The sequence below is a fragment of the Podarcis raffonei genome, chromosome 4 (assembly GCF_027172205.1).
Source record: "Podarcis raffonei isolate rPodRaf1 chromosome 4, rPodRaf1.pri, whole genome shotgun sequence".
NCBI classification, from domain to species: domain Eukaryota; kingdom Metazoa; phylum Chordata; class Lepidosauria; order Squamata; family Lacertidae; genus Podarcis; species Podarcis raffonei.
In genome coordinates, this window is record NC_070605.1 from 40748841 (window position 1) to 40763798 (window position 14958).

The window sequence follows — 14958 nt, forward strand, 5'->3', positions numbered from 1 at the left end:
TAAAATCAGCTATGATTAAATGGGCACAAGATGTTGGACATAACATAATGATGGCTGACTGGGAACAGTTATGGACCACAGGTATGAAATTTACGGCATGTAATGCCTTAAGAGAAAAATTAATGAAAATGATTTATAGATGGTACATGACGCCAGTCAAGCTTGCAAAAATTTACCATCTGCCCGATAATAAATGTTGGAAATGTAATGAGACTGAAGGTACATTCTTTCACCTTTGGTGGACATGCCCAAGGATTAAGACATTCTGGGAGATGATTTATAATGAAATGAAAAAGGTATTTAAATATACCTTCCTGAAGAAACCAGAGGCCTTTCTCCTGGGCATGGTCGGCCAATTGGTGCCAAAGAAGGATAGAACTTTCTTTATGTATGCAACAACAGCAGCAAGAATTCTCATCACGAAGTATTGGAAGACACAAGATTTACCCACCCGGGAAGAATGGCAGATGATGGACTATATGGAACTGGCAGAAATGACTGGCAGAATCTGAGACCAGGGAGAAGAGTCGGTGGAAGAAGACTGGAAAAAGTTTAAAGACTATTTACAGAAATACTGTAAAATTAATGAATGTTAGAAAAAGGTGGAAATGAAGTTATATGGCTTTAGTAGAAATGTGATAAGGAACTAAGTATAATTAGATTATTAGAGTATTAAAGGAAAAAATAAGGTTAGAAATGTTAAGATAATTATAGGATAGAAAACAGAGGAAGATGGAAAGGAATTGCTGAAACAATTAATAGAAGTGGAATACAAAAAGGGAGGTGCGAGGAGGTCGCTGAAATAAGTGAATGAAAGATAAGATATTGAAATTGTTTGGTGTGTTTTAAATTGTTTTTATTTTGTTCTGTTAGTTTAATGTGTTAGTGTTATGTAGTGTTTTTATGTTATAGTATGTAGTGTTTTTGTATTGTACTGTATTGTTTATTTTGTTTTGTTTAAATTGTTGGAAAAGTAATAAATATTATTTAAAAAAATAATAATAATAATTCATTTTTATATATTGTGGACCATTTTACAAATTCTCTTGGGTTTTGTTTTAACAAATGTGCATCATCTGATTCCCACTTCTTTAATGTACCTTAAAGGTAAAGGGACCCCTGAACATTAGGTCCAGTTGCGGACGACTCTGGGGTTGCGGCACTCATCTCGCTTTATTGGCGGAGGGAGCTGGCGTACAGCTTCTGGGTCATGTGGCCAGCATGATTAAGCCACTTCTGGCGAACCAGAGCAGCGCACAGAAACACTGTTTACCTTCCTGCCGGAGCAGTACCTATTTATCTACTTGTACTGTGTGCTTTTGAACTGCTAGGTTGGCAGGAGCAGGGACTGAGCAATGGGAGCTCACCTAGTTGCGGGGATTCGAACCACCGACCTTCTGATTGGCAAGCCCTAGGCTCTGTGGTTTAACCTTACCATACTATAAATCATAACAGTAGAAATTTGAGACTCCAAAAACATGTTTCTGAACCTTTTCAGTTAGTAGATCAAAATTTCCCATGTTTTGAAGTCTGATATAACTCTGATCTAAAAAATAATATTGCAGGACTCAATCCAAGGCAACCATTTTCATGTACAGTTCCTTTGCTTTTCATCTTCGTCACTAGATCTGCTCCCACGATGAGCCTGGCATTCAGAAATTTACAAGGGAAGCGTTCCCTGGTATGGACATAAAGTGCTGTGGAAAAGCTCTCTTGTTCAATTTTTTCCTGCCAGGATGGTGTTGAAAGGTGTCTCTAGCACCTAGAGGCTTCTTCTTTGACTCACAGAGGAAAAAGCTAAATTTAAAAGAAAGCAGGTGTTTGCTTCACAGCAGAAAGCTTTATAAGTTGGAGTGATTCCTTTGAAGTGCAAGCAGCCTTCTAAGCTCGCAGAGCTGCACTGCCTTCTTCTCCGATCGCCCTTTCCCACCATGCAGGAACCGGGGCACAATCACCTCCTTCCGCAACTGCGCTCAGGTTGGAGCAGCAAGGTGAACACAAACACAGAGAATAAAGGGTAGAAACAGAGCTTTTTGTGACCAACTGCAGCTTCCCCTGACTTGTGTCTATCACGGCAGCTGCTTAGGAGACATGGGGTTCCAGAAGGTACCTGGTCCCATGTGATGAAGGATGCATAGAATCATAAAATTGTAGACTTGGAAGGGAGCCTGAGGGTCATCTAGTCCAACCCCCTGAAATGCAGGGCTCTCAACTTAAAGTATCCATGACAGATGGCCATTCAGTCTCTGCTTAAAAACCTTTGATGAAGGACAGTCTACCACCTTCTGAGGGAGTCTGTTCCACTGCTGAACAGCTCTTACCACCAGATAGTTCTTCTTGGTGTTGAGTCAGACTCTCTGTTCTTGTAACTTGAATCCACTGGTTCAGGTCATGTCCCCTGGAACAGGAGAAACAAGTTTGCTCCATCTTCCATTTGACAACCCTTTAAATGTTTATAGATGACTATCATATCTCCTCTCAGTCTCCTGTTTTCCAGGCTAAACATACTCAGTGTGCCGGTCCTGTGGGTTACTCGAGAGGCGAGGTCTGGTCTGTGGTCAAAGGTGCAATGTGAAGGCAGTCTATAGTAGCTGAAGCTGGGTGCAGGGCAGGGAGTCAGGTGAAGTCAGGAACAGGCATGCAATCAGGGAGCCAGGGCGGGTCAGGAGCTCAGGCAGGTAAGCAGGACAGGGTTCAGGCAGGAACTAGCAACCAACAATGTTGCTCCCGCAACTTGGGACTGGGGCTGGCCGGCTTTTAGCTGCCCCAAGGCATAGGGCAGCCCCGATCCTCTGGTGACTCGCCTCTCCTGGCCTGGAGGCGAGCACTCCTCCTGCGGGAACTTAGTTCCCTCCGCCTCTGTGCCCTGACCCTCTGTAGCTCAGGAGAGGTTGGAGGGTTACCGGACCCAGAGGCAACCTCAGCTTCCTCTGACAGGGCTGAGAGTGGAGCACCTGCAGGCAATGGGTCCTCCATCACCTCAGGAGCCAGATCAGACTCAGCTGCACCTGAGGATCCAGCACAGGTGAGGACCCTTCAGGCTCATGCCCCAGCCCTGGCTCAGCTGGTTCTGGAGGTGGGGACTCCTGTGCAGACTGGGATCCCTCAGGTTCAGCATCCGAGTCCGAATCCCAGGCCATCACACCCAGTGCCCTCAACCATTCCTCATAAGGCTTGGTTTCCAGACCCTTGATCATCTTGGTCACCCTCCTTTGCACACGTTCTAATTTGTCAATGCCCTTCTTTCATTATGGACACAATATTTTAGGTGTAGTCTGACCAGGGCATAATGTTAAGCATTGTGTGATGTTTTCCCCTCCAGTCTATTTCCACTAAGGAAACTATCACTCCTATTTTCTTTCTCTGACCCTCTCACCCACAGAGTGTGCCTGTAAGCTGCTTTCAGTAGGGTACACTTTAGCTACACATATTTTATTTTAGAAATGAAACATATATGCAGAATAGTGAAAACAGATGCCAGACAAATGGAATTTTGTGTTAAAAAGAAAGTGGAGGATATTCCCCAAGAGCTGTGCTATGCTCTGATATAAAAGCAAACAATATGCTTTTTGTTCTCTCCCTCTCTTTCATACACACACCCTTTGACACACTCAGACAACCTCTCTCCAAGATTTCATCTTGTGATATATTTAAAAAACCACACACCTCAGCAAACAGAAGGTATGTAGTAGAACAAAAAGATTTTAAGGTCAACTCATAGATGAAGGTAGCAATAATAAGATTTTAACCTATGTGTAAACAAGATTTTGCCACCATCTGGGGGCAGGCAGGGGGAAATCACCATCACAGAGCTTTATGCAACATTGCAGAGAGTTTTCACTTACCCCTTAGAAAGGTATGCCATCAAAGCAATGAAGAACAACTGACACTCAAATAAATACCCTTGTGAGGCAAATCCTTGCCAGGTTTAGGGCTGATCCCCACCCCCACCGCCACTGCCAAGACTGTATACACTTCCAGCCTACTCCAAAAATTGGAGCATATGGACGATTAGAAAATAACTGAAGATGCCAACAGATCCAAATGCAGTGTGTAATACTTGTTCTAACAGGCATGTTTTCAGACACAAGTAAAACCTAAGGCTAGCTAGGCAACATGAAAAAGTCTTTGAAATCTCATCATTTTGCCCCTGCCTCACTCTGGAATGTTTATGGGTCTGTGATGATATTCACTTTTCTCCCTGTTTTATGCCAACTGCTTCAATGCTGCTTTTTAGAGTTACATATCATCATCATCATCATCATTTTTTCTTTTTTGTATCCCTGATAACATTAGTTAACTGCTTGTTTGTTTGTTTGTTTTATTTTATTTATATCACATCTTTCTCTTAAGGTGGCTCACAGAATAAGCTCACAGAACAAGCTAAAACAGATGCAATTTAAACCACGCAATAAATGTTTAAATATAAATATGTAAAAAGTAACCCTATTAAAGAGCAGCACTGAAAACAATCAAAACCATTCTAAAAGCACGCACGCACGCGCACACACAAACACAAAAGTACCACATTCACCCTCAGAAATCCGTGTCACACCAGACAATTAGTGGTCAAGTTTGTTCCTGTTGGAAAAAGTATCATAGCATCATAGAGTTGGAAGGGACCATGAGGGTCAACCAGTCCAACCCCCTGCAATGCAGGAATCTGCTGCCCAGTGTGGGACTTGATCCTGCGACCCTGAGATTAAGAGTCTCATGTTCTACTGACTGAGCCAACAAAAATGGTATTTGACAATAACAGGAAATCAGAGAGGGGCCAGCCTAGAATCCCATGGAAATGAGTTTCCACAATCTGGGAGCAGCCACTGAGAAAGCCTTTTCCAACCCTAGACCCTCTCACCTGAGTGTAGGTCCCATTTAATTTAGTAGAATGTAGAGACATCACCTTGCCGACAAAGGTCCATATAGTAAAAGCTATGGTTTTCCCAGTAGTGGTGTATGGAAGTGAAAGCTGGACTATAAAGAAGGCTGATTGCCAAAGAATTGATGCTTTTGAATTATGGTGCTGGAGGAGACTCTTGAGAGTCCCATGGACTGCATGAAGATCAAACCTATCTATTCTGAAGGAAATCAGCCCCGAGTGTTCACTGGAGGGACAGATCCTGAAGCTGAGACTCCACTACTTTGGCCACCTCATGAGAAAAGAAGACTCCCTGGAAAAGACCCTGATGTTGGGAAAGATGGAGGGCACAAGGAGAAGGGGAGAGGACGAGATGGTTGGACAGTGTTCTTGAAGCTACCAGCATGAGTTTGACCAAACTGCGGGAGGCAGTGGAAGACAGGAGTGTCTGGCGTGCTCTGGTCCATGGGGTCACGAAGAGTTGGACACGACTAAACAACAACAACAACACTTCTGAGTAGACACAGTTAGGCTTATGCTGTCATGCATTAGTAGTCATAGATGGTTTAATTTCCTGTTGGAAGCTGCCCAGAGTGGCTGGGGAAACCCAGCCAGATGGGCGGGGTATAAATAAATAAATAAATAAATAAATTAATAAATTAATAAATTAATAATAATAATAGCCTTGGTGTGTTAAATCAGCTCTGCGGTTGTTGCCAACTTTCAGCTAACTAGGTAGTTTTGTACTGCGGTTGTTTTACTGTCTTTAATTTTTAGTGCACTTGTTTGTATTTATGGCTAATACCTTCTCTTGTTAACCACCCAGAGGATATTGCTAACTGGGCAGTAGACAGATGATATAAAGAAATAATTAATGAAAGCTGCTAGCCACAAACTGGCTTTTTTTTTAAAGATACTTATATTTTATTGAAAATTTCAGTGAGAAAATGAAAGGAAAGGAAGAAAACAGAAATTAAAATTTAAAAGAAAGAGAAAAAAATAATACTTAAATTGTGATACAATATGAAATATAGCCATACAAGTAATAGTTATTCAAGCTATTGAAAGATTACTAACAAGGCATTATAATGTTTATAGAGGCATTAAAAAAAAATGCAGTCCAGATATCACTGGCTTGCATTTAGAGTTAGATTCTGTCAGTAGGAAAAGCATTATTTGGTAAATTCTGGAGGAGCTGAACTTTAAAGGAAAGTAAGGAAGCTGGCATTTGTAAGGTTAAACTATTGACTGCGAAGTTTGGGCCATGTTTGTGAGCACCTGAGACCCAGAAAACAGCTTGCTGTAGTTAAAGAATTGTTCTGACTTCTGAACTATTCTCATCAGAGAGGGTAGGATGAATGAATAAAGTTAATTTGAGCACATTAAGAAATCTAAATTCTGCAGAGTCTTTTCTATATTTAGTTACTAATTGGTGTTTTGTTTGGACTATGCCCAGCTGAGGAAAGTCAGATTTGGTTTGATTAAAACATTTCTGTGCCACCTTGACAGCTGCATGTAAAGGCCTTAAGGCAATAGCACTAAAATACATTTTCCCTTTGAAAATTGTAGGTCTGAAATAGGCTTTTCAGCTAAAATTGAAGAGGTGTGGAATATATGTAACAACACACCTGGTTTAAATGTGTAACTCAAAAGATAGCAAACTTTTTGAATTATTTAAAATTGAAGGTTGTACATGGTACCTTTCCTACCATAAACAGACCCATTGAAGTCAATATACAGAGCTAATACAGTGGTGCCTCGCAAGACGAATGCCTCGCAAGATGAAAAACGCGCAAGACGAAAGAGTTTTCCGTTTTTTGAGTCGTTCCGTAAGACGAATTTCCCTATGGGCTTGCTTTGCAAGACGAAACGTCTTGTGAGTTCTTGCGAGTTTGTTTCCTTTTTCTTAAAGCCGCTAAGCCGTTAATAGCCGCTAAGCCGCTAAGCCGCTAAGCCGTTAATAGCCGCTAAGCCGCTAATAGCCGCTAAGCCGCTAATAGCCGTGCTTCGCAAGACGAAAAAAACGCAAGATGAAGAGACTCGCGGAACGGATTAATTTCGTCTTGCGAGGCACCACTGTATAGGTTCACTAAATTCAATGGTTCTGCTCCAAGTAGAATTTATTTATCTATTTATTTATCCATTTATGTACCGCCCTTCATCATAAAATCTCAGGGCAGCTCACAGAATAAAATGCAGGATAGAAACAAGTAAATAATTAAAACAAAGCAGCAAAACAATACCCCACCCCTTCCCACATTTAAAAGGCTGTAGAATATTAATCAGCCAAAGACTTGGTTGAAGAGGAACATTTTCACCTGGCATCTAAAACTATATATTGAAGGGGCCAGGCAAACTTCCCTAGGAAGAGCATTCCACAAACAGGGAGCCACTACAGAGAAGGCCTGTTCTTGTGTTGCCACTCTCTGGACCTCTCGTGGCAAAGGTACGCAAAGAAGGGCCTCAGATTATGAACACAGAGTCCAGAATGGCTTATATGGATACAACACAATAGAAGGTTGTATGGTTCGTTTTGCACTCCCAAGTTCTCCCTCTCTATGGTTTTTGTTGCATTCTATGGTTTTGTTGCATTCATCTCAACATAAGCTGTGCTGGAATCTCTTCCATAAGACTGACACTCTTAAAATCTTAAGTTAGCTAGAAGTCCTACCATTAGATAGAGTGAGGCAGCTATGTCAGGCAGCTGATTTTGGATCTCATGTACAGGCAGCAAATGCTTAGTTTATTTAAATGACACGCATTTTCTATGTCTGGTGTCAAAACAACTTGGCCAGACTTGAGCCTATGCACTTTCTTCCATCCAACATTTCTCTGGTGAAAACAGAGACATCCCATTCTAGAATGAGAATTATACTATTTATAACCTACACATCTTACTGGGCTGCCCAGCCACTCTGGGTGGCTTCCAATGTATATAAAAATATAAACAATTAAACATTTTAAACAACTTCCCTATACAGGATTGCCTTCAGACAGCTCAGGGGTCAGATAACTCTAACATTTCTCCAATGGAAATAGGGAAAAGTGGGACATTCTGGGATGAAATGAAAAGCGGCTTAGTCATGCTGGCCACATGACCCTGAAGCTGTACACCGGCTCCCTCGGCCAGTAAAATGAGATGAGCGCCGCAACCCCAGAGTCATCTGTGACTGGACCTAATGGTCAGGGGTCCTTTTACCTTTACCTTTAGTCACTATTAAGTTTGAGCCGTATTTTATGCTGATTCATTTTGGTTGTTGGCATCACATACCTTGGGAAAGGCTGTAGCTCAGTGGTACATCACCTGCTGTGCCTGCAGAAGGGTCGTTCTTTAATCCCTGTCATCTTCAAGCAGGGCTGGGAGAGTTCCCTGCCTGAAACCTGGGAGAGCTGCTGCCAGTATACAACACTGAGCTTGAAGGACCAGTTGTCTGACTTGGTATAAGGAAGCTTCCTGTGTTCCTTTTATTATCTTGAAAACCACTTTGAGATTTTTGGATGTTAAGCTGTCTATAAATGTTTTTAACAAGTAAATAAGTAAAAAGTTCAACATTGATGAGAAAGATAGATTTCAGAAGTTCTCACTTCAATATTTTCAACATGTGAGTACCCATGCAAAGAAATAAAAAAGGGGCATAATACAAACAACTTGTGCTTTCTTGTTGCCCGATGAGAACAGGCCCTTGATGAGGGGAAGAAGGATTTGGACGTTCCCTAATAGTCTAGGAAAATAACTTCACAATTACTTGGGATTGCCAGCAGTGTAGCCTGCTTTTGCTGGACAATCTAGTTATATGTGTCTTCTCTTTTTTTGTACAGCTCAGCACTTCTAGTGCACTAGTTTTTAGCACACTAATTCAAGGTCCTTCCAACCATCCCATCTATCAAGCACGTATCCTCAATAAGACTGCATTTAAGGCAAGCTGCAAGCTATGCACAAGCAAAGTCCCAGTAGCTCTGTTCTCAGACTTGCATTTGCATATTTGAACTCAAAAGTATTTTTAGTCTTGAGTTTCTATGGCCGTTTGGGAACACATGAAACTGCTTTTACCTCAAAACAGGTGTGTATAGCTGCAGAATCCTGTCTCTTCTCTTCATGGTATTTTTTTTTTTAAGACTGTGACATATAGAGAAACCCTTCATATACAAAGGAAAATCGTTTTCCTCTCTTTCAAGTCCCTGAAAATTTATCTCTTTGAAAACGATGTAGCAAAATGATTGGCATTGAAAAACAAAAAGGTTTAGGCGAATAGTCCTCCTCCCCACCCCATTTGGATTCTGAATCTAAAATCAACACATGCTTGAAGTATTGTTCTGATTCTTTGTTTTTGATTGACTTTATTGAACATTTGCTAGAGAGCCAAAGAACGAGGGGGAGGGAACATGGAAGCCAGAGCATTTTGAGGGCAAAACCCAGCTTAGTAACCTTTGACTCCAGTAATGTAGTTTCATCCCTGATGGGGAAGGGAGTAGATTAGACAAGGATCCCATAGTGGGACATATAATTTATTTTTACTATGGAATGTTTATTTGCAGGGTGTAGAAAATATAAGATTTATTTGCACAGCCAGAATCCCTCAGGTATGCTATGAATATAATTACTAGAACACATAAATATATTTATACTATACCAGTAGGTCTTCGATACCACAAATCTGATTTCTTCCCTCCCCCCAAAACTGGTAGACTGGATGTTCTGGAATGGAAATAAATCATTTAGTTCAGCTGCTAATTCAGCAGCAGAAAGAATGTGGGCTCTTTGGTCCAAAAGAACAATTTAGCTGTAATGATTGCTATGTTGTGATGCCAATGTCCAAACCTTCTCTTGCATGATATATTGTGGCACTGGAGAGATTGACTAGGCTGAAATAGGGCTTTGACAGCTCAAAGTGGTGGTTGAAACATTCCCCCCCCCCAAGAAAGCTGTTGCCATCGTCCCAACATTTTTGGATGTGTATCCGTATAGCCTTTGCAAACAATCAGACCCAGAATGCTTGCAATCAGGAACTTGCGGGGGGGGGGGATGTTCTGTGCTTCTGCTAGCTGTTGAAATGAATGTACATGCTTGACAGAAACCAGCAGTGGTAAAGTGCCCTGGGTGAAAACAACAGTTAAATTAGTATCTTGGGGTTTTTATTTAATGCACAAACTCAGAATTCTTAGGCCTGTTTAAAGAGATTAATTTCCCTCAATTTTAATAATGGATTATGGCACTGAAAGCTGGTAACCAGGAACACAGCATTAGTTGACAATGGAAAAAAATGCCAGTGTCATTCTGTTGCTTTTTTTCTTTTTGCTTGTCCTTTCTGGATATCTTAGTGTGAGTCTAGCACCAGCACCATGGCAGCTGCCTGTGTTCTCATTTGGTTTGGTGGAGTGGGCTGTACTTGAGCCGTCATTGAGTCATAAGACATCCATCCTGACTAATTTGCACATGACACATATTTTTTTTGTAGCATCTGATTTTTGATAGTTGAACAATTCCAGCAGTGCTCTATGTGTATATATGTACATAAAGCTTGCCTCTAAATATGCATTTTGCTTTCAGTCTTTCATTGCTAGGCTATACCAGTTCAACTATAACTGAATTTTGACTCTTTACTGGTAGGAATTTATCTATAGAAGTGTTTCTCAACCCTTTCAAACTTCCCTACCAAACCGTTTAAACTTATTCCAGCATCAGGGCCACTCTAACCTTGTACCAATCATCTGTTATATACCAGCGTGCAAAGTGCTTAGAGTTGCTGCAAGTTGAATCCTGATCTAGACCTTGTGTGGAGTACAAATTTGCTTTTTACCGCAAGAATGAGTTTCATTCCAGCTTTAGTGGAAATGGTCTTAAAACAGTTAAAAAATACAGTACATGTTACAAAATACAAAGTAACATATTGCTAATGAACAATGAAGCAATGCAATCCCATCTTCTTTTTAGTCCTTAGTACAGTTCAATCACTTTGCTTGTTATTGATCACAGAGCTTGAAGACTGACTAAGATACTGAGTTCTCAGGTTTCATCTCATTGATAAGAGAGATCTCTGCTTTGGGTTCTGGGATGAGTCATCAGGTCACCTTAATGGAAACATTCACCCTTTTCTTTGCCACATTTAGGTAGAGTTAAACCTCCTGCCGAATGCAAACCTCTCTGCATAGCATTTTAAATACAATGCATTCAAATATAATATTTTATGGATACTGAACTTGTATCTTCAATGCGAAGATCCTTCAACATATTCACCGATATGCAGCTTGCAGTTTTGTGCAAATATATATGGACCAAGGCACCACACACAGAAAAACATCAGTAGAATGTGGCTTGCATGTGTCAAGGTTTGATGTGGTGTTTTAGAGTTTTATACTTTCGAAGTTTTAGAGTTTTATACTTTCCGGGTGGCGCTGTGGGTAAAAGCCTCAGCGCCTAGGACTTGCCGATCGAAAGGTCGGCGGTTCGAATCCCTGCGGTGGGGTGCGCTCCCGTCGCTCAGTCCCAGCGCCTGCCAACCTAGCAGTTCGAAAGCACCCCTGGGTGCAAGTAGATAAATAGGGACCGCTTACTAGCGGGAAGGTAAACGGCGTTCCGTGTGCTGCGCTGGCTCGCCAGATGCAGCTTGTCACGCTGGCCACGTGACCCGGAAGTGTCTGCGGACAGCGCTGGCTCCCGGCTTCTAGAGTGAGATGAGCGCACAACCCTAGAGTCTGTCAAGACTGGCCTGTACGGGCAAGGGTACCTTTACCTTTTATACTTTCGAAGAGCTGCAGGAGGATTAAAACCTCAGGGTGAGGGACCAGAATTAAGGGAGCTGGCTATTTTCTGCTTGTCATGGGAGCTGTTGCTTTTAGTTTGAGAACCACTGCATGCTGGATATAAGAAGTGGGGTCCTCCATGGATGTGTATTGGGTCTGGTGCTTTCAACATTTTTATAAATGATCTGGAGTTAGATGTGAACACTGAGGTAGCCACTTTTGCTGATGATACCCAGTTAGCCAGGAAATTAAAAGCAAGAAGGGCTTGGAGCTCCTAAACTCCTCTCTGAACTGAATGAATGGACATTAAAATGGCAAATGATTTGTTGTAAGCAAGTGTAAAATGAGGGTCTGAACGGGCAGTGGCTGGTAAGGAAATACTAGCCTTTGGGGCCAGTGGTCTTTTGGAGGTGGAATGGGGTACAGGTGGTATTGTTATGAGCAGAATGGGAACAAATGGGAGCTGGAAGGGAGACCACTGAGGAACAAGCAGTGAGATGATGTGGAATACTGGTATTATGTGACCCAATGAATCTACAGCTACAAGCATCACTTCACACTGGGAACTTGTGTGAGACAGGTGTCATATTTTTCATCGCTCACTACATTTTCTTAGTGCAGTCTTAGTAAGAAGCTCCCCCACCCCACATTCTATGCATATTACAAGACCAGCATGTCACATACTTCAATACTCTCCATCTGTCTGTACGATTATTGGAGAATTTCCAAAATAAAGATAAGGCTGATAAATGTCTAGGTCACAGATGGTCAGAAAATTACAATATATGCCAGAGTTAGTCAGAGATTGAGATTCAACTTGAGAGCCACTGCCTTTCCTTTTGTGTGTGTGTGTGACTAATTCCAAGAAATCAATAGCTAGCATATTTTAAGGATCAAAAGGCAGGGAGAGACGACTATCTGCACAAGAGGGGGGGGGAGTCTGTGTTGGCAAGATTTTTAATGCAGAGTTTTATAAAATTTTATGATCCAGAGCTGTAATACAATGTAGCCATGCACAGTCCATTGAAACTGCTGTAGCAAGAGTTAAGTTACCTGTATGAACATGATTCAGTAGGTAATGAACTGTATCAGTTCAACTTGACTGTTGGGATTTTAGTACTTCCCGTAACCCTCTGACAGCTGTTCATTAGTGTGCAATGCAGTAGAAGGCATTCGCAGAAAAACAGAGAGCTCCAATACTATAACCTGTGTTATTTTGAAACAGTCAAACACGCAAACACAAGTCTATCTGAAGTCTCGCTCTCAACTGTGCCATTTGCTAAATCAAACAGCCTAAAAGGCCCATCATCTTACTCTGATGAATGTAAATTGGATTTTCTACTGGAAAAACAAAGATGTGTCAAAAATTGTTTTTCTTTGTTTTTTTCTTCTTTGTGCAGCTGAAAAATGGAACATATGTTGGAGTAATAAGCGACTGGGGGATATTTATGCTTGTATTTTCCTATGAGTACTGTTATACTTTATGATTTATGGAGGACAGATACTACCTCTGATTCATTAAATGTATAGTGATCAAAACCTTTGACCTGTATCTAGAAAGGTCTGAGGTGCTGGACCCTTGAACCCAAACAGCACTTATATCCACTACTGCCTCACATATTCCAATAACTTCTGAGCCTTGGAGGCAGTAGGATAAGTTAAAGGTAAAGGTAAAGGTACCCCTGCCCGTACGGGCCAGTCTTGCCAGACTCTAGGGTTGTGCGCCCATCTCACTCTATAGGCCGGGGGGCCAGCGCTGTCCGTAGACACTTCCGGGTCACGTGGCCAGCGTGACAAGCTGCATCTGGCGAGCCAGTGCAGCACATGGAACGCCGTTTACCTTCCCGCTAGTAAGCGGTCCCTATTTATCTACTTGCACCCGGGGGTGCTTTCAAACTGCTAGGTTGGCAGGCGCTGGGACCGAACGACGGGAGCGCACCCCGCCGCGGGGATTCGAACCGCCGACCTTTCGATCGGCAAGTCCTAGGCGCTGAGGCTTTAACCCACAGCGCCACCCGCGTCCCTGTAGGATAAGTTACCTGGATGCAAACCAGCTAAATTAGGAAACTGCCTTATACTGAGTCAGACCAGTGGTCTATCTAGAGAAGTATTCTTTACATTGACTGGCAGCAGCTTTCCAGGACTTCTGGCAAGATTCTTTTCCAGTTCTACCTGTGTATGTTGGGGGTTGAACCTGGGACCTTCTGCATGCAATGAACTATGGTCCTTTTTCTTCTTTTAGGTCACTTAACCTCAGGCCCAAATGGAATTGGGCCCCATCATCTCCCAACTGCAGTGAAGTCTCTAGTACTACCAAGTCCCTGTGCCTCCATACAGTGGTACCACGGGTTAAGAACTTAATTCGTTCTGGAGGTCCATTCTTAACCTGAAACTGGAAGCACCGCTTTAGCTAATGGGGCCTCCTGCTGCCGCCGCGCAATTTCTGTTCTCATCCTGAAGCAAAGTTCTTAACACGAGGTACTATTTCTGGGTTAGTGGAGTCTGTAACCTGAAGCGTCTGTAACCTGAAGCGTCTTATCTGAGGTACCACTGTACTCCTTTTCTCAAATTTGCCACTACTATCCAAGAAGTTCAGGAAAAATATATGAAATTGTAGTGTATATATGTTTTATTATCTCAAATGTCTTAAATGTTAGATCACTTTGAGGTGTTTCATAGGAAGCAATTCATATACAGAATGAAACAAATCCCATTTCATCATTATGACTAGCATTTTAAGGGAAGGCAGTTTGCTTACATGGGAAGTGATAAGAAGGAAGAACAAGAGAACCAAAATCTAGAATAGTGGGCTGCCTAGTTTGATTAAGAAACAGATGTTGGTGTTCGAATTACATACCCTCCAACATTTTGTGAGAAAAATTCAGGGCACCATCCCTCGCTCCCTTCCTGCCGCTGACTCCCTTCTTCACCTGCCTTCCTCTCTTACCTTTGCTATCTTCAGACTCCTGCTCATGAGACACTGCATCTCCAGATGATGCGAGGCCTAGAGTGGCCCCCGGGAATGCCATGCCAGGCCTTGCCATGACCAAAGGTATTGTGAGGCCTACAACAGCCCTTGAAAGTCTCTTATAGGTCTTGCCACCACTGGGGATGCCATGAGGCCTACAGCGGCTCCAGGAAGGTTGCCCCAGCCTGTGCCACATCAGGAGATGCAGCATGGCATGGAGTGGGTTCTAGGAAATTTGGAGAGTCCTGCATTGAGTTCAGAGGCCGGGGCAGCTTTTGTAAATCCAGGATGTTCCAATTAAATTGGGACACTCAAGAATTAACTAGTGGTATCTGATAAGCCAGGTATTCAGGAGCAGCTACGGGCAATTTATACCTGAGGAGGAGTTGAA

The 14958-nt window shown here is 42.3% G+C and overlaps 1 protein-coding gene across 1 annotated transcript in view; it reads left to right on the forward strand.

Moving 5' to 3' along the window:
- NSUN3 (NOP2/Sun RNA methyltransferase 3) overlaps positions 1-14004 on the forward strand; it is a 103328-nt gene extending 89324 nt beyond the window's left edge. The window contains exon 6 of the mRNA XM_053386359.1: positions 13842-14004. Coding sequence (XP_053242334.1) covers positions 13842-13989 — 148 coding nt within the window. The 3' untranslated portion in view covers positions 13990-14004. The remainder of the gene's footprint in view (positions 1-13841) is intronic.
- Positions 14005-14958: the final 954 nt, after the last annotated feature.